Consider the following 19092-nt stretch of genomic DNA (forward strand, 5'->3'; position numbering starts at 1 on the left):
ATTCTGTTTAAGCTATATCTAAACTCTGAATTGCGAGAAAAACAAGTAGGGATGAACTCTGGGTGATTGTGACACTTTTTTATGTCCCACCTGAATTCACCCTAAAAATTGTGAGATATAAACTCGCAATTACGAGTTATAGGCCTGGTTTCACAGACAGGGCTTAGATTAAGCCAGGATTAGGCCTTAGTTCAATTAGGGCATTTTTTTTTAACATGCTCTACTAAAAAATATTACTGGTGTACATCTTGAGACAAAACAAAGCCAGTGATATATTTTAAGATGCAAGTCAGTGCAAGTTGCTTTAAGTTAAAACATCTAAAACATGCATTTTAGTCTAGGACTATCTTAAGCCTTGTCTGTGAAACCAAGGGATAGTCTGCGAGATATAAACTCGCAACTGCAAGAAAAAAAATTCGCAGTTATTTCTTTAATTATTTTTTATTCCGTGGTGGAAACAATCTGCATGTATGGGATATATTATAGTTTAGGTGCAAGGGCATTAGGAAGGTGCATTTTTTTTTTTTTTTTTTTTTAAATGGTTGGTTTTCTCTTAACACGAAACAAAAGTACCAAGAAGTTTATATAGAGAGCGAAATCAGAAACAAGTCAAATTTCCAACCACAGTGGGGGACTCACGGTCAGGGACTCTACCATGGATTCTACCGCGTCAAGTCATTTGACTACCCTTTTCAGCCAATCAGTTAAGCGAACGTCAAAAATTATTCATGAGCAAGGTCTTCGCCATAGTGAATCCAGTCTGGGTTGACGACACCATTGACATTTAAAAGGTTTCCACCCTCTACGTTTCTTAGTACTCATTTGTTCGCTTCGTTCAAGGGCAGAACTGAGTGCTTGCTTTGAAGAACTGAAGTTGATGTCCCCTGAATAACGTGTTTTCCGACCGAAGGTAAGCAGACGGCAATGTTTACGGCACAACAGAATGTTAGCTAATGCTAACGCTAGCGCGTTGTACTTAATCTTAACAACCTCATTGTCAGTTTAAGGTCAAAGTCCGACTGTGCTGTCTGATCCGTCCTCCTTTTCAATGTTTTGTTTGCCTTGATCTTAGTGCTAATGATCGCAAATGGAGAAAAGTGAAAGTTTTTGAGACGAAAGTCACTGGGAATCGCAACCTGTCAAACCGAAACCTTGTAAACAAGCCTCATGGTGTGCCATGAGGTACACATGCATATCTTTACTGTTATTAAGTCTCGTTTTATAGGATGATTGTGTTAAGGTTTGTTGTGTTTTGCTCCAGTTTGTAGTCTTTAGCTGGTGCAAGTTAGTTTGCAGACTATCCTGGACCAGCTACCATACCAGTTAATGGTGGTCTAGCTGGTTTTTGGAATATGGTACCTGGTCAACCTGTTAGGGACCACTTTATACATATATAATATAACTAATATATATATATATTACACTTAAAAAGCAGTGAAATAGCTGGATTAAGACTGGAATAATATGTATCTAATGAAGAAGATAAGTTATGCACTGTAATACAATATAGTATAAATGTAATCTCCATAATGTAATTATTAAGAGCTTAAAAGCTTAATAATTAAAAGCTCTTAATAATTACATTATGGAGATTACATTTATAAGATATTGTTATACTATATTGTATTATAGTGCATAACTTATCTTCTTCATTAGATACATATTATTCCAGTCTTAATCCAGCTATTTCACTGCTTTTTAAGTGTAATTTTCTTGCAGTTCAAAAGCAGAGCTCTAAAACGACATTAGCAGAAAATAAGTTCAGCAAGTTTCTTGGAATTTTTAGGCAGGACATCTTTTGACTGTAGGAGTGGCAAGTTATGATGCATAGAAATGTGTGGGGATGTTGCTAATTGTCATGCACATGTCAAGAGGTGAAAAGGCACAGTCATTCCACGTGTTTAAAAACGTTACATAAGACATTTGAATCATAATGTACAAATATGATGTGATGATGATGGTCACGTTACATCCATGTCAGTCTGGCCTGAGGAAGCAGTTGAAGGAGTGAGAAGCAGGGTGAATGTTATATCTGAAACATTGCAGGAGGTGCGGTGCACGCGACTGACAACGCCTCTGTCTCTTAAAGCGACAGCAGCTCTGCATAACTCCCAGTGGTTAGTTATGTTATGTTTTGGATTTGTTTTAAAAAACTTACTTTTTGCATTCCTAGTTCAAAGACTACTCCAATCGTATAGGTCAGCCATAGACATCCATTCAATATCAGTCGGTGGCAGTGAAGTACTAGTGGATATGACTCATGCACAAACAATGTAGATGTTACACATAGGCAGTTTCATAAAAGCTATGGAATGGAATGTTCTGCTTAGCCCATCAAGTTCACACTGTCCCAGTGACTCAAACTGATATCGCACAGTTGTCATGGAAATAACACATGAACTCCTTTGTAACAGATAAGTGTTTCTGAAATGCATATATTGCTCAAACTTGGCTGAGCTTACTGACCTGATCAACCACATATCAATATCCTAGCAAACAGTCTAATACTTTACCACTCTGTTTTCTTCTGTACCTGCTCGTGCTCATGATATACACACAACCGGTTTGGAATAATTACTATTTTAATGTTTTTGGATGAAGTCTTACCAAGCCTGCAATTACTTGATTAAAAATACAGTAAAAGCTGTTATATTGTGGATTTTTATTTGAATACATTTTAAAATGTAATTCTTTCCTGTGAGGACAAATCTGAATTTTCAGCATCATTACTACAGTCTTCAGTGTCACATGATTCTACAGAAATCATTCTAATATGCTGATTTGCTGCTCAAGAAACACATCATTTTCAGTGTTGTGCTGCTTAATATTTTGTGCAAACCTTGCTACACTACAATTCAAAAGTTGCCAAAAAACCTTTATTCAACAAAGACGCATTAAATTGAATTAAATTATTAATTGTTTTTGGAGTATATCATTATTATTATTATTATTATTATTATATACACATGCTGTAATTAACTTGTTGCAGTTATATACATTTATATATTTATAATTTAGTTTTTGTTTTTCTGTAATTTCCTATTTAGTTTTTTGTTGTTGTTGTCTTTAAATAAGCCCTTTGAGTTTTTTTGCCTCTCCCTGCACAGTATATGGATTGTACTTTTGTTTTTTATTGTATATATTTTATATTTGTGCAAATAAACTAAAACCAAACCAAATTATTCAAATAAATGCTGTTCATTGAACTATTTAACTTCATATAATATTTCACAATTTTACTGTATTTTTGATCAAATAAATGCAGCCTTGGTGAGCAGAAGTCTTTTTTTTTTTTTTTTTTTTTTTTTAAACAAAAAAACTCTGTTATTCCAAACTGTTGGCTGCTAAGTGTATATATTTATATTTAATTTTAACAGACCTTAATTTTTTTTCTGACAGACATTTTGTTACTGCTACTATGGCACACTCAATTCATGATGGCGACATTGAAACTGATGATGCAGCTGTTCATGATCCATGGTCATCCATGAGTGATCGTCTGAGTTCCTTCCAGCACTTCCCTCTTTCTAAAGAAGTTTCAGCGGAGCGACTGGCCCGTGCAGGCTTTTATTTTACAGGTGAGGCCGACAAGGTGTGCTGTTTTAGCTGCCATGAGACGGTGAAGGACTGGAACAAAGATGATACTCCATTGAAGAGACATCATCAAGCATCTCCCAACTGCAGGTTCCTTAGCTGTGCTCACGGCTTGAGAACCTCCGACATCGTCCACAGCCCTGCTTACGACGAAGTGGCCGAAGCCAGGGAGTTCCTCCTCCGCACGGGAGGGGTGGAGGATCAGACCATTTATCCCACTGTGCCACACATGAAGAGTGAAGAAGCTCGGCTGAATACTTTTAGTGACTGGCCTGCAGGTGCTCCAGTTCAGCCCGATGACCTGGCGGCAGCAGGGATGTATTACTCTGGGAGAGATGACCAGGTGCAGTGCTTCTGTTGTGGGGGGGTTCTGACAGGATGGGAGCCAGGTGACGATGCCTGGGATGAACATGAAAAGCACTACCCAAACTGCTTCTTCATCTTGGGCCATGATGTGGGCAATGTACCACTGACAACACCTAGACCCAGGGTGAATGGTCGTGCAGCCTCTCTGGAGACTTTTGAGGGCCGTCTTGATAGCTTCACAGGCAGACAACATCCCATAGATCCTGAGAGACTGGCCAGAGCTGGTTTCTACAGCACAGGTAAATACTGTTATGTTTCTCCTTGTAAAAATGTTAGCAACTGCGTTTAATAAGACAAGTAAAAGCTTTAAAAAAAATCACAAGGGGGTTATTACTGATGTATTGTATTTCAAAGAATCAATAAATTGTGAATATATCTTGAGCTTGTGTTAACCACAGACCTTATTTCAGGTGTTTAACCAAAAATCCATTTACTTCAGGACAATGGAACCGGAAGTGCTAAAATGCTAATTAATTATCGGGTTTTAGAAAAATATGTCATCCTTGCAGCACTCTATCGGAACACAGTGAACAAACTGTCCTGTTTTTTTGTCATATAGGAAAACAAGACCATGTGATCTGCTTTAGATGTGGAGGAGGAATGAAGGACTGGATGCCCGATGAAGACCCTTGGGAGGAGCATGCCAAACACTATCCAGGGTGAATTACTTTTACATATTTTGAGCCTTTGAGGCACGTTCGCAAAATGCAAAATTCAAATTTAACTCAATGTACAGGCTACTCTTTTGCTTAAAATGAAAGTATGAAACAAAAGCAACAAGAAAAGTAGGAATGCACCAATATTATAATTCTGGCTGAAAATTGTTAAATAGAATAGAATAATTCTATCCTTTTTTAAAATTGGAAATAAAGTAAATTGATTTTAGGTAAACCATAAAATATGGTTAAATATGGCTATTAATTTTGAGATTTGCTAAATTAAGTGTTTAAATGAACTTTTAGTGTGCATTATATGATGGCTAAGGCTTAAATGTATTCAATGTCAACCAAAACCGCTAAATTATAATCTCTAATATTGTCTGAACATTTTAAAATAAGGTTCCATTTGTTAACATTAGTTAACTACATTGGTTAACATGAATTAACAATGAACAGTTGTATTTTTTTTATCAATAAATAATTTAACAAATGTATTGATTTAATGCATTATCTAACATTAACTAGTAGGACCGTAGTGTATTTAAATCTAAAAACACATTTAAAATGTACAATATCTATATGCATATTTTAGATAAAGACCAAGTGAGTTAAGCATTGAAAAATATGTTTTCTAATTGTAAAATCATTATAATCGACCCCCAGCTGCAGTTTCCTTCTGGCAGAAAAAGGAGGAGAATATGTCAACAGCATACAGCTGAGATATCCTAATGGAGCCCATTCAGTGAGTCATTAACTATCTTTTACACAACCATTTGTACTTCAGTGAATGAATTGATAGAATTGAAAATACCCTTTTATTCCGTGATAAATTGTATGCACTGTATATGTAGTCTTACATATTTATTATTTGGGCTTACAGAGGTCAAGTCAGAATGGCTTTTCGAGTCATGAGCAAGGTAAGGGTTTTTAAGTTTAATTTGTTTACAAATCCAATGAATAACCACTATTTTTTTTATAATTGTATGGAAACATGCTGTCTTCACCAGACATTTATGTGATTTGTACTTTGTCTGCAGCAGCACAGAAAGTCCTACAGTCAGAGATTGCACAAAAGGCTGTAGATATGGGTTTTGACCCCATCAAAGTGGAGAGCACCATTCTGCAGAAGTTACGTCAGAACAATGAGGGCTATACTTCAGTGGAGGCCCTTATTCAAGACATCAGTGCACAGGAAAGCGCTAGTGACGTGCCCAAGAAAGCTGGCAAGTGCTTCTTTTCTGTTTTTTCTTTGAAAATGAGATTTTTTGACTCTTAAATGAAGTGAATTCCACCATAGTTTTTCTCCCCAAAGAATTAAGGCCATGCTTAAAAACTGTATTAACACTTTAATTACCAATATATATATATATATATATATATATATATATATATATATATATATATATATATATATATATATATATATATATATATATATATATATATATATATATATATATATATATATAGAGAGAGAGAGAGAGAGAGACAGAGAAACTTTTTTTTAATGCTACTCTTACAAATAACATGCTAAACTGTGTAGATTCATAACTTGACAACTTTTGAAAATCATACTTTAAAAAAAGCTATTGTTGTTGTTGCTATTAATACTTATTTTTCATATTCCCACTCTACTATTTCTGTTGTTTTAACATTGTGTTGGTTTCTTATATCACTTCTGCAGATGACCCCATGAAGAAACTTGAGAAACTCCAGAGGGAGAAACTCTGTAAAGTCTGCATGGACAGTGACATTAGCATCGTCTTTATTCCCTGTGGACACCTCGTCACTTGTCAAAAATGTTCTGAACCCCTGAACAAGTGTCCCATCTGCTGTGCCACCATCACGCAGAAGATAAAGACCTACAATGCCTAAAAGACAAAGAAGCCAGCACTCCAATTGAAACGGGGATGTGCGTTGAAAGTGGCAGAATATAACCATTCCTATAATTCCACATAGAGGTGTACAATTTTAATTAAGCTGTGTTTGTATATATCTGTAGATGTACTAAACTCTGATAAAATATTGTTTTATTTTTTCATCAAGATCTGAAAAGAACACGCTGTACATTATATGTTTGCTTTTAATGAAGACAGGGACACACTACATAATTTAACTTGTAATATATTGCAGGGAAAGACTTTATTATTATATATACCTCTTATTCCCCCCAATATGGCTGCTTCCATCAAATACACAAGCTCAGATTGATATTAACTACCATAGTGCCTTTCATGTAGAAAACTTTTCATTCTGTTTATTCATTTGACAATCATGTTTTACAATGTACCTTATATTTGCTCTTTTATTTCTTATAAAATAATGATTGCTTGAGACTTTTAATTATGTTATAAAGGTTTACTAAACTTAACCAGTCCAAACGTGTTTTCCTTATTATACATTTCTGTTCTCATAATTATTTTAATAATGAATGTATTATAAATGGCAATGCTAATAAAGTGGAATTCACAATGGATCTTTTTTCCTCTGTTTCATCTGTCACTTTTAAAGGATTAGTTCACTTTCAAATTAAAATTCCCTGATAATTTACTCACCCCCATGTCATCCAAGATGTTCATGTCTTTCTTTCTTCAGTCGAAAAGAAATTAAGGTTTTTGATGAAAACATTCCAGGATTTTTCTTCTTATAGTAGACTTGAATGGGCACCAAACAGCTGAAGGTCATAATTAGTTTCACTGCAGCTTCAAATTGTTCAACACGATCCCAGACGAGAAATAAGGGTCTTATCAAGAGAAACGATCGCTCATTTTCTGAAAAAAAATTAAAATTATATAAGTTTTAAACTTAAATGCTCATCTTGAACTAGCTCTCTTCTTCTTCTCTATTTGAATTCCAGCAGTGTAGACGCTGCTAAGCGTATTACTGCCCTCCACAGGTCAAAGTTTGAACTAATTGTTATATACTATTGAACTAGCATATTGCATATAAAAAGAAAATGAGCAATGTTTTCACTAGATAAGACTCTTATTTCTCATCTGGGATCGTGTTGAACAATTTGAAGCTGCAGTGAAACTAATTATGACCTTCAGCTGTTTGGTGCCCATTCAAGTCTACTATAAGAAGAAAAATCCTGGAATGTTTTCATCAAAAACCTTAATTTCTTTTCGACTGAAGAAAGAAAGACATGAACATCTTGGATGACATGGGGGTGAGTAAATTATCAGGAAATTTTAATTTGAAAGTGAACTAATCCTTTAAAATTGATAAACTGGAAATGTGAGATTAAAAGCTGTTATGCTCACAATTTACTTGATTAGATGACAAAACGTGATTTCCATAGGGATCATCATTTCTGCCTGCTTGACAATGAATAGAACTCATTTTACACATTTAGTTATATATTATATGGGTTTAGTTAGTGTGTCTGCAAAATGTAGTTACTTGTAGCTTTTTTTAATGATTAAAAACATTTATGTAAATGTATTTGTGTTATGATACCATGTGCATTACAATACTTTTTTTTATAATTGACAGCCCTATGTGTTGATTTAAAAAATAAAATATAAGATAAATCTACAGATTATATATATATATATATATATATATATGAATACAAAAAAGCGCCCTTATAAAATGCCTATTAAAGTCGATAAAGTCGAAGTAAATACTGTCCCATAACAATAATATACAATAATATTAATTTCTGACACTTGCGTGTAACGTCTACTGTACTGAGCATTGCACCCAAGGGCCTCCACCACTAAAGGGCCTCGAGCTCACTGCAATCTCTCTACTGAGCACCAGGTGGCAGCTCTACACCAGCAGTTTCTCTCTGAGTGATCGGAACAACAAACCGAACGGAGCAAGCGGGGTAAGAGCGTGTCCAAAACCGCCTCTGACCGCCACTTTCAAACTACATCCATGAAATAGCCGCGAATACGCACTTTAAAGCCTCTGGAGTCAATCTAGCCCTTCAAGAAGTCCTTATAAACAACCCGGAATCGACCCTGACGATCGGGTAAGTGGTAAAATGGCGGAGAGATTTATAGAAATTAGTGGCTTTAGGGTTATTTGGATGATGTGTTAGCCGCGCTAGCCTGATAAGCGAGGGACAGGATCCGAAACGAGCCGCCGTGCTTCCGTTGTCGTATTTAATTAATAAAAACCACCTCGCATGCCTCATTAGGAATTTAAACAAGCGCACTATGCTTCGCGAATGAATATATTATATGTATTGTGTGGTTTTTCATTGGTAAACAGTTAGCTAGCGGGCTAACCTTACCCTGCACAGTCAGGAACACAAATTGAGAGGCAAGATGGAGGACGAGGACGCGATGTTTTCCCCCTCTTTCCGAGATGGAAAAGCTGATGTCGCACATATTATGCTAATTTTACCACACTGTCAATATTAAACACACTCGCTGCCCGTTTTTACGCGTTTTATGTACGCGTGTGGTAGATGCGCGTGCATAATGACTGGAAACGAGCGGAGCCAAAATGGAGAATCCCGAAAACAGCTGTGCTGGATCGACTTCAAGATGGAGATTTTTCCCCCTTCTGAACGTATTTTCAGTGGTTCTGTCAAATTATCGTGCGATTCCGCGACTGTAGTCTGCATTTGCGCTAATAAGTTCGTCGTTTAACGTTGATAATTGTGCGTTGTGCGTAAAACACAGCGAGTAATGAAGTAATATCGTGTTGAGGAGGAGTTTGCGAGCGTCCGCCTGATCTCAGCAGTCAGCACTCAACTTCACATACTAGCTCCATACATTAGTAGATCACATTATTTCTCACTTCTGTGATCCAGTGGGTCGTGCCACAAAACGGGTCTCACTTATGTTGTGATAGGGTGTTAAAATAATGCTATATTAAAGCTGTAATAGTGCTTATGTGCGACAGCAAAATAAATTTGCTGATCAACTTTTAAAAGGGGGGAAAATACACTTCCCATATCTTTTGTTGTTGACGTCAGAGGCCGTGTGTCCAATCAAACTTTACGGTATTTTGGCGCAAATTCATCTGTCACTTGGTAAAATGGCTAATACACTATATGCTGCATGCGTTAAGATGAATAAGAAAACTGACATCATATGCATTATTTGCATTATGTGGACTTTATTGCAATATACATCCCAGTGTTTGATTTTAAGCAAGTTTTGTTAGATTGGCTTGGTGTTCAGTGTGAAAACCAGTTGTTTTAGATGCTCGGTATATGATAAAAAGGAAATCTAGACTTCCTTAACCCTCTATGGTTATGGTGTTGCCTCCAGGCAATGGTCTATTTTTGTTTGTTTTTAATAAAATAAGGCACCAATTGATTGAACAAAGTATCTCAGGATAGAATAACTCAAATACTACTCAATAAAAGTGCAAAACATGACCCACAGGGGTCCATTTTGTGTCCTGTTTCAGCACATGTCACATGGCTCCATATTTTCTCCAATGAAAAGTGCTTTTTTCACTTGTTTGTATCCATTTAATCACCCACAAAAAATATGAGTCACCTTCACTGGCAACTTTACATTATATATCATCAAATGTTTTAGAGAAAATAACAAAAAACTGTGTTGCCTCAAGGCAACATTGTACCATAATGGAATCGCATAAGGCCATACAGGCATAATAGGTTTGAATACAAATGTATTATATTTGTAAGGAAAAGAGTTAGAATTATCTAAAAATATTTGCATTTTCACATGATTTTGTAATGCACTTATAAGAATAGTACTTCACATACTATATCTGCATATATTATGATCTGCACATTTTCTATAGCACTTCAAAAAGGTATAAAACACACATAGCACTGGCAGTTGATGAGGGTGAGGTTGAGGGGTCATACAGTGATGAGGAAGATTAAATATAGTGACAATCTGTGAGGGTGAGAGAGAAGATGGAGAAGAGGATGAAGATGGATATGATAACTTGATATAATAATATGATGGTTTGGTAATATTTGTGTTCCACTATGGTACAATGTTGCCTGAGGGCAACAGCTGGATATAAAATGTTACTTTTTATTAAATATGAAACTTTTAATACATTAAAAACTATATAAATTTGTTTAAGTGTCTAGTTAAAGAAATTGATGTTTTCAATAAATACAACAAATTCTTTTTTCTACATGAAAATGCAAAAAGTTTCAATTTTTCCATTGTGGTACAATGTTGCCTCGAGGCAACAAACTTATAAAAAATAAATAAATAAAAAAATTATGAAAATGTTTATTGATATTGTTAAAGTGTCCAATTTTAAGCAGGACAAACAACACAAATATTTTTTTTTCCTCATTGATATCATATTGCGTACCATAGAGGGTTAAAGAATATTTACACAGTTGATCCGTCCACATATTGGTGTAGCGCACAGGAACCGGAAAGCATGGGATGAAATAATGGTGCAGTGTTAGTTTTGGGCTGTGCTGTCACTGTCATCCGTGTGTGTGTAAAAGTCACAATGGCTGTGTATGGAAACGTGATTTGGCGCCACTTTTCCTTCGAACGCATTTTTGATGATGATGCTATCGCTTTCGAATTCCCGCCTTCTCCCCGAACATTCTGAAAAAGAACATGAAGGTTTATTGCATATATGCTGCTTATTGTTACTTGCTGGGTATTGCATAACTTATCTCACGTTCTCGGCACACGCTTTGCCCTGCATTTGGTTCAGAGAGGAATATATTTTTGTGATAATGTGCTCGGTTATATTAAGCTTGTTTTATTCGCACACATTGGTATACTGAAAGCCACACCTCTTTATAATGCCGAGATCAAAGTGTTGCGGCCATATAATGACCTTTTAATACTTGCTCTTTTGAATGTTACAAAATCAGAGCATTCATTCAGGATATTAGTAGAACATATATTAAACAAACAAAAATGTTCTGTTTGAAATAATGGGCAGTGTCTGAATGCGTCATTTTACAGCGGTGAGCCGGGTTCCTTCTCTCTTCTCTCTCTGTTCATGTTTACGTCCACAAATGTTACTGGCGAGCTCTGATTGGATGCGGTGGAAAGGAGGGCGGACGTGTTATTTCCTTATATGGGGACAGATGTAGACATGAAGCTCCGGCTCTCGGAGATGTTTCCTGGAAACGGTGGAATCTGTAGGGCCAATCAGCAAGCAGCGCGTTATGACAGACTCGGCGAGACACGCCTACTTGTTTTCATACTGAACCGCGGGCATCTTCAGCGCACAGCTCAGATCAGCCTGTATCACTTTCATGGATCTGTAATTCTTGACACTTTTGGTTTTCTAGTACCTATTTTTCCTCAAGTTATTTTTAATTTAGTGTTATTCCATGTATTATTTCAACAATGTTGCCTGAAGAAATGAATGCTTCTATTGCAAAGGCCAAACCTGCTAAATCTTTTATGAAAATACTTACAGATGCCATCTGCTCTTCACACAAGAGGTGTGTCTCTAAAGAAACGCTTTTTTTTTTTTTTTTTTTTTTTTTTTTAAATGAAATTCAGTTAGGGGTAAACTTTCATGTTTTTTCTTTTTTGTCATCTGAGCAAGGAGAAATGAGAGGTGTGTAACTCATACTCCTAACTATATTTTAGGATATCTGCTACCATATGTTAAAGTAAATGAAAGAAATCATCTTCTTTGACAACTTCATAAATTATTATTAATTATTTAAAGGTTATTATATTCAGAATATTTGCAGCAAACAAAAAGTAATAGTATAGAGTGCAACAGTCGGGTTCTGGAAGTAAAAACTAAATACATTTTCTCCATAAATAATTTTTTAACAATAATTTAAAAACCTTTACTGTGATCTACAAGATTAAGCGATGGTATTTACTTAAGTTGAAGATGTCAGACTGAATTATTTCAACTTAGTTTAAAAATAATCAAGTTTAACTTTGAAATTCGTGGTGAAAAACTACATTACCCATGATTCTGTAAAAGAAAATTCCACTGATTAGAGAATTAAGACAAGCAAAACGCTCCTTAAAATCTAGGTTGCTTTGTCCACTCTAATTGTATTTTTTAAAGGAAAGTATTAATGTCTTCATGCTATGCAATGGATTAGGTAGGCTAGCTGTTCATTTCAAACCTTAACCAAGGGTCTAAAAAACCCTCAAAAGAAGTGATTTTTTTTTTTCTTTTTTTTTTACTGAACATAAGAACTACTTGTGTAAACACCACAATAAAAGTACATGGAATAAACAAGTAATAAGATCCTGGTTGATGAGTGATGATTTTCTAGTGCTGTTTCAGCTGTGCGCTCCTATGATGCAAGGTAAATCAAATCCTGTCAGTCTGAGCAATCAAACGAAACCAAGCATGTTCTAGCTGTAAAACAGTGTCCGATTGGTCTCTGCACATCGTCCCTACCCACCATACCCGAGATACAGTTTCCATTGGTTGAACTTTCAAATGATATTGGAAAACACTGCGTCATGATTGCGACGCCATGATCAGATCCCAGAAGTCGTGATCTTTGCAGTAGGGTTATCAAAAGTATAGATTCAGTACCAAGTCGGTACTGAAATTTTAAAATGTGACGCTTTGAACGCTGTTGAGTAGGTTCACAAACGCCTGTGATTGACCATTGTGTTCACGCGCTTATCAGATATGTCTGTGATTGGCTACAATTATCAACGCTTCAAAAACATGTTGTAAATGGACATCTTTGATGCTCTTCACCGAGCGCTTGCACAGATACACACGGGAGCATTTGAAAGCAGGCCTGCTTTCAAACGCTCTCACTTTCAAAACACTGTCAAATTCAAACACTTCCGTGTGCTGATCATTTTTGCCAATCACAGACACATATGTTGAGCGTGTGAACACAAAGGCCAATCAGAGGTGTTTACGAATTCACTCAACAGTGCTCAAAGCGTCACATTTTTAAAATTTCAGTACCGACTTGGTACCGAAGTCAGTACTTTTGACAACAATACTATGCAGTGTTGTGTTAAGTTGTTTGGGCTCATTTGAGAGACCACCTGTCCTAAATAAAGATATGCAATCTGCTGTGGTTTACTAATGTTTAGTGAAGTTACAAGCCAAAAGCATTGTGTATACTGTTTACGTGTGTTGCCGGTGCTTTTTCATACAAATACTTGGTATAGTTTGCTCTTTAACTGGAACAGTTATGCTTTTTGTATTCTGCTAGTTGAGACCTTTCAACGATACTTGAAGTCTGTTATGTACATATATTTTACAGATCACATTTTCATGTAAAGCAGTTATTCTTTCACGCTATGAAAATAGAGCACTTCTAATATGTCAGCAATTTTAAAAGCACTTGTTAAGTGATGGTCATATTCCCTATATTCACTATAAAGCTAAGCTTTAAAACAACACCTATTTTGTGTTAGATAAGCAAGTGGTTGTTATGTAACATGATAACTTGGTAGTGCCCCTGCTTCGGATTTAAGAGGTTAAGGTTAACGATTAAATGGGTATTTTAAAAAACAATCAAACATTATGGGAATTAATGTAAATTGACATTCCAATTCCAGAACCAATGCCGTTGAAAAAGTGGATGGGAACTGTTGCGCTCTATTTAATAGAACTCATATTAGTATTTCCTTCAGTTAGTGGTAAAACTTGTTGTCACTATTAGCTGGCCCTCGAGCATACCCTGAAGCACACAACCCACATCTTCAATTTTGGAAAAATGCTTAATTCAATAATTCATGCCTAGTCTGTAGTGAGAGAATTTGTACGCTTTTTTTGATATGCTCTGTCCATGAAGGAAAATGACTGTTCATGTTATGCTTTCTTTAAGTTTCAATGTAAGGTTGGAATATGTATGGTATCTCCTGCCTCATCTTAACAAGCAAATATAAGTTGTATGTATGTTTGATTGCCATGGAAGTTAATAAGGTGCAGTGGCTTTGAAACATCTCAACCCAAGGTGTGAGTTTAGGGCGTGACTGATTGTTTGAGCAGTGACGGATGAACAGGAGTGTACAGGAAATACTCATTGTGCGCTGATTTTTGTTCGTTGAAATGATCTCATGACTTTTTCTCTAATACCGTCTGTGTTTGACTAGCAATAGCAAATCTTGTTCTTGAATGTGATGTAAACTAAAGGCTGTTGGTTTGGTTATTTACAAGTGGCCATTCAGTATGTCCCGGCCCAACATCCTGTTTCAGGAGGAAACAGCCATTTCATGAAGACTTTTAAGGATAATTATGGTAGTCATTAATTTAGTGAGCATTGCATTGCTTATTGCTTATGTGGGGTTTGTACATGAACAGGTGGTTTTGACTTCAAGCATGTTTCATTACAGAGCTGTGACATTGTCACATTGCTCTGATATCTCTCTCCTCTGCTATAGAAGTTAAAGGGTTTGTCAAGGGTTTGTTTTATGTAAAGAATAACTGACTGGTTTTAGCAATGTCAAATGTTACAAACCAGTGCGACTTTATTTTGTGGAACAAAAAAGGCGTTTTGAAGAGTGTTGGTAACCAACCAATTTTGGAGTCCATTGACTTCTATTGCATGGACAAAAACACTTTAAAGACATTTTGAAGAATATTTTCTTTTATTTTCCACAGAATAAAGAGTCATACATGTTTGTTGAAACGACATGGGAGAGTAAACGATTTTTCATTTTTCACTGTAACATCATTGTCAGAAAAGGTTTAGTGTGTCATGTGCTGGTCTGAATCCCTCTTGTGTTGAAAATATGGTCTATAGCTTTGTTTTAGTGAAAGTGTGCTTTCAAAAATCATAAACTTAAGAAATGAAAATATGAAGATTTTATACTTAAGTTGTGAAGTTGAAAAAGAATATCATGAAAGGGAAAATATCTGCTTTACTATTACTATTGTTATTGTTATTATTTAAATGTTGCTATTTCTATTTAAAGAGGAGCAGTGGCCTGCCCTGCTGCTTTCGCTCAAGGTTCCTTCACACTGACTGAAAGAGTCTGTCTGAGTGATCAGCTCAGCAGTCACATATGGTGCCATATTGCCCCCTTGTGGCTACAATATAACTGCATTTATTCTGCCTAGCTGTAGTGATAGACTGTTTGAAGTTGTAGACATTGTGAAACTGTAAGAGTGTTTTTGGAGCCATTTTAATTTTAGTAGTCCACATGTACTGCTGCACTGAACCATTTATGATTATGTCAGTTACATAGTTTCTGGATAAGGATGAGCATGAATACTCAGAAGAGACTGCATTGATTCACTATTATGAAAACACAATGGGCCTCATTCAGGAAACACAAGCAGAACTCATTTTGTTTGTAAAGCCGTTCGGATGTTAAATAGTCAGATTCATGAAAGTGATCGTAATTTGTTAGTTGGTATGAATTTTTTACACCTGCTCCCTACCATGTGTAAATGGTGCATGAACGTTTTGTGTTCTTTTAGGCAAACTGATGACTGCATTTTGATAATACTGCGAGTTTGTTTGCCCATTTAGGTAATCTTTAACTATTTAGGTTAAATGTACTTTACATGCTGTTTGTATTAGAGGGGCTTGAAGAAGTGGCTTCAACTCAAGCTCTGAAGAGTTGAAAAATGTTCAACTGTGGGTAAAACTCACACTTTTTTACTTCACTTTTTAACCAGTCGTCCAATCACAGTGGATGAGGGGTGGGACAAATAGCTGATCAACCAAACTTAACATCCTACTTATGTGCACATGAGTGGAGATGTTAATTTTGTTGGTATTGTTGCATTTTAATATTCAGTAATTGCTGATAAACTATCTGTGAAATCAGGTACTAGTAACACATTACTTCCACAGATACTCTGTTTCATAGCAACCAAAGCATTTCAGCAGGGAAAAAAACGCTGCTCCTACAAAGCGCTCCAAAGCGCCCCCAGCTGGGCATTTTCAGAAGAGCGGCTGGCATTTTCACTGGCTAAAAACGCTTTGGTCGACCCCTAATTGAATATATTTTGTTTGGCATATGGCCAATTAGTCTCTTTTTGCATTTATACAATATACTGGAGCCAAACAGGAGAAGGAAGTCCAGAAAATTCAACAGTGTTCCTGGACACATAATTTATGTAGTTGTAACAAATGGCTGGGGTTTATGCTAATTATAAATGGGTGTGCAAGTATGGCCTGTTTACAAATTATTGGAATTCATTAACATACATGCGTTTAACTATCAAATCTGATGTTTGTGAATCCGGAGGAGAGTTTTTGGGAATGTCCATTTTTACATGCAAAAGAGTTCGTCAACACCATACACACTATGACATTCAGTTTGCATTAATGTAGCAATGTGATTCCTATGGTTGAAAAAACGAAAAAAAAAAAAAAAAACGATGCATTGTCCACTGACGCGCATAAATACAGACCAACAATTAAAAAAATTAATTCAAAAACAGTCGATTTGTTGATTTTTATAATATTGAGCAAGGATTCATAGATTACAGATGTAGGTGTGCTTGTTTTTAACCTCAACACATAAGGACAAAAGACCTTACTATTGTTTTTCTCCCATTTTGTGTGTTTTAGGTTTATGAGACAAAAGTACCCGCTGTTGCCCTGTGTGTATAAAGACAAAGCCCTTGACAAGTTGAAGTGGACCAGAAGATGTTAAAGAAATGATAGCCGCACCGGAATTACAAACAGAGTTTCATTACCCTCAGTGAGTACAGAAACACACGAGTAATGTATGCATGCGCTCACACATTCTCCCTCACTCTGATGACATTGATCTGTTTGTGTGAACAGGGACACTGACACCCGATTCTCATCAGACACTGATTTCGATGATCCTGATGGGAGGAATGTCTTCACTGGGAAGGGCAAGGTATATGTGGACTCTGACATTTTTGATTATCGAGAGTCTTTGCAAGGCCTTTTACCCCTTTTCCACTGAAATGGTTCTGGAGCTAATAATTGGCCAGGGATCATGAACTTTTCCTAACTTAAGATTCTGACTTAAACTGAATGATGAGTTAACCATGTTTCGGCCAGTAAACTAATTGCTTTATTTTTTACCTTAACTTAAATAATTGAATTAAGCATCTTTATACAAGCACTGGCTGTTTGCAATATATCAGTCAGGTAATTTAAAAGGGTAAAATTCATAGCAAACAATTTGCGCATGATATTTGCAACTTAGGAAGTGTATTTGCTGTGGACGTCATCCAGACCTCCAGCCACTGTGAAGAGTTTGATCCAGTTCTTTACTGTTGACCTGTAATGTCACTCTGCTTCAGGCGAAGAAAGGAAAGAAGGGCCCTGGAGAGAAGGGGAAAGGAGCGGGGAAAGGAGCTGGACGCATGAACGGTCACCACCAGGAAAACGGCATGGAAAATGTCATGCTTTTTGAAGTGGTCAGGCTGGGGAAGAGTGCCATGCAGGTCAGTGAGCATATTACCGGATTTTACACTGCCCTCTGTCACGCTCTGGCATTCACATCTTAAATTCCCTCATGTGGGTTTGTGGCTTCTGGAGTGTTGGCAGGAGAATATGCAGACAGATGTACCACTGTGTAGTCGAGCAGATTTTGACCTTTGCGAGATTTCTGCTCTCCTGTTTTGCAGTCGGTCGTTGATGACTGGATCGAGTCCTATAAACATGACAGAGACGTCGCACTTCTAGACTTGATCAATTTCTTCATCCAGTGCTCTGGCTGCAAAGGTTTGAATGTCATTCCTCATGTGATCTGGTTTGAGCTCAGAGATGGTAAATGTTGTGTGACAGACAGAATCATAATAGTTACAGGGATAGTTCACCCAAAATGAAGATTCTGTTTTCATTTACTCAACCTCATTTTATTCCGACCTTTATTACTTTTTTCATGGAACAGAAAAAAGAAGAATGTTCACACTGCTCTCTTCCATATAATGAAAGTGAATGGGCACAGGAGTTATTAAAGGCTTAGTTCACCCAAAAATGAAAATTCTGTGATTAATTACTCACACTCATGTTATTCCACACCCGTAAGACCTTCGTTCATCTTCGGAACACAAATTAAGATATTTTTGATGAAATCCGAGAGGCATATGTCCAGAAAGGTACTAAAGACATTGTTAAAACAGTCGACGTGACTACAGTGGTTCAACCTTAATGTTATGAAGCAACGAGAATACTTTATGTGCACAAAAATAACGACTTTATTCAACATCATCTTCTCTTCTTTGTCATTGTCATACATTGTTTATGTCCAGCACTCCAAGGTTCTACGTCAGAACGGCGACAGCTTTGGCCAATACCGAGCCGGCATTCTCACGTAAACATGGAAGCCTTCACTGTGTTTACTGCGTCACCTGCATAAGGATAATGACAGGGAAGAGAAGAGATTGTTGAATAAAGTTATTTTTTGTTTTTGCGCACAAAAAGTATTCTCGTCACTTCATAAAATTAAGGTTGAACCACTGCAGTCACCTCGACTGTTTTAACGATGTCTTTAGTACCTTTCTGGACATTCAAAGTGCCAATTAAATTGCTGTCTCTGGAGTCATATACCTCTCATATTTCATCAAAAATATCTTAATTTGTGTTGTGAAGATGAACAAAGGTCTTACGGGTGTGGAACGACATGATGGTGAGTAATTAATGGTAATTAAT

General features: G+C 36.4%; 2 protein-coding genes across 5 annotated transcripts in view; both read left to right on the forward strand.

The window, feature by feature from the left end:
* Positions 1-704: 704 nt before the first annotated feature.
* On the forward strand, positions 705-7093 carry LOC125259069 (X-linked inhibitor of apoptosis). 2 transcript variants are annotated; one of them, XM_048176429.1, is made up of 7 exons: positions 705-910; positions 3400-4199; positions 4520-4619; positions 5283-5361; positions 5500-5536; positions 5660-5842; positions 6304-7093. In XM_048176429.1, the coding sequence occupies exons 2-7, from the start codon at positions 3419-3421 to the stop codon at positions 6492-6494; spliced, it is 1371 nt and encodes a 456-aa protein (XP_048032386.1). In that variant the 5' UTR covers positions 705-910; positions 3400-3418; the 3' UTR covers positions 6495-7093. The 2 variants fall into 2 exon arrangements, with proteins under 2 accessions (XP_048032386.1, XP_048032385.1); XM_048176428.1 differs by having other exon boundaries at positions 707-910; positions 5657-5842.
* A 1247-nt stretch (positions 7094-8340) lies between these two features.
* stag2b (stromal antigen 2b) overlaps positions 8341-19092 on the forward strand; it is a 32108-nt gene continuing 21356 nt past the window's right edge. For 2 of the 3 annotated variants that reach the window (XM_048175751.1, XM_048175753.1), the window contains exons 1-5: positions 8384-8598; positions 17029-17161; positions 17248-17326; positions 17739-17882; positions 18066-18162. In XM_048175751.1, the coding sequence (XP_048031708.1) occupies positions 17118-17161; positions 17248-17326; positions 17739-17882; positions 18066-18162 (364 nt within the window). In that variant the 5' untranslated portion in view covers positions 8384-8598; positions 17029-17117. Of the gene's footprint in view, positions 8599-17028; positions 17162-17247; positions 17327-17738; positions 17883-18065; positions 18163-19092 lie in introns of all 3 variants that reach the window. The other variant, XM_048175752.1, reaches the window with a different exon arrangement.

The sequence above is a fragment of the Megalobrama amblycephala genome, linkage group LG23, assembly GCF_018812025.1.
Source record: "Megalobrama amblycephala isolate DHTTF-2021 linkage group LG23, ASM1881202v1, whole genome shotgun sequence".
In the NCBI taxonomy this organism is placed as follows: Eukaryota; Metazoa; Chordata; class Actinopteri; order Cypriniformes; family Xenocyprididae; genus Megalobrama; species Megalobrama amblycephala.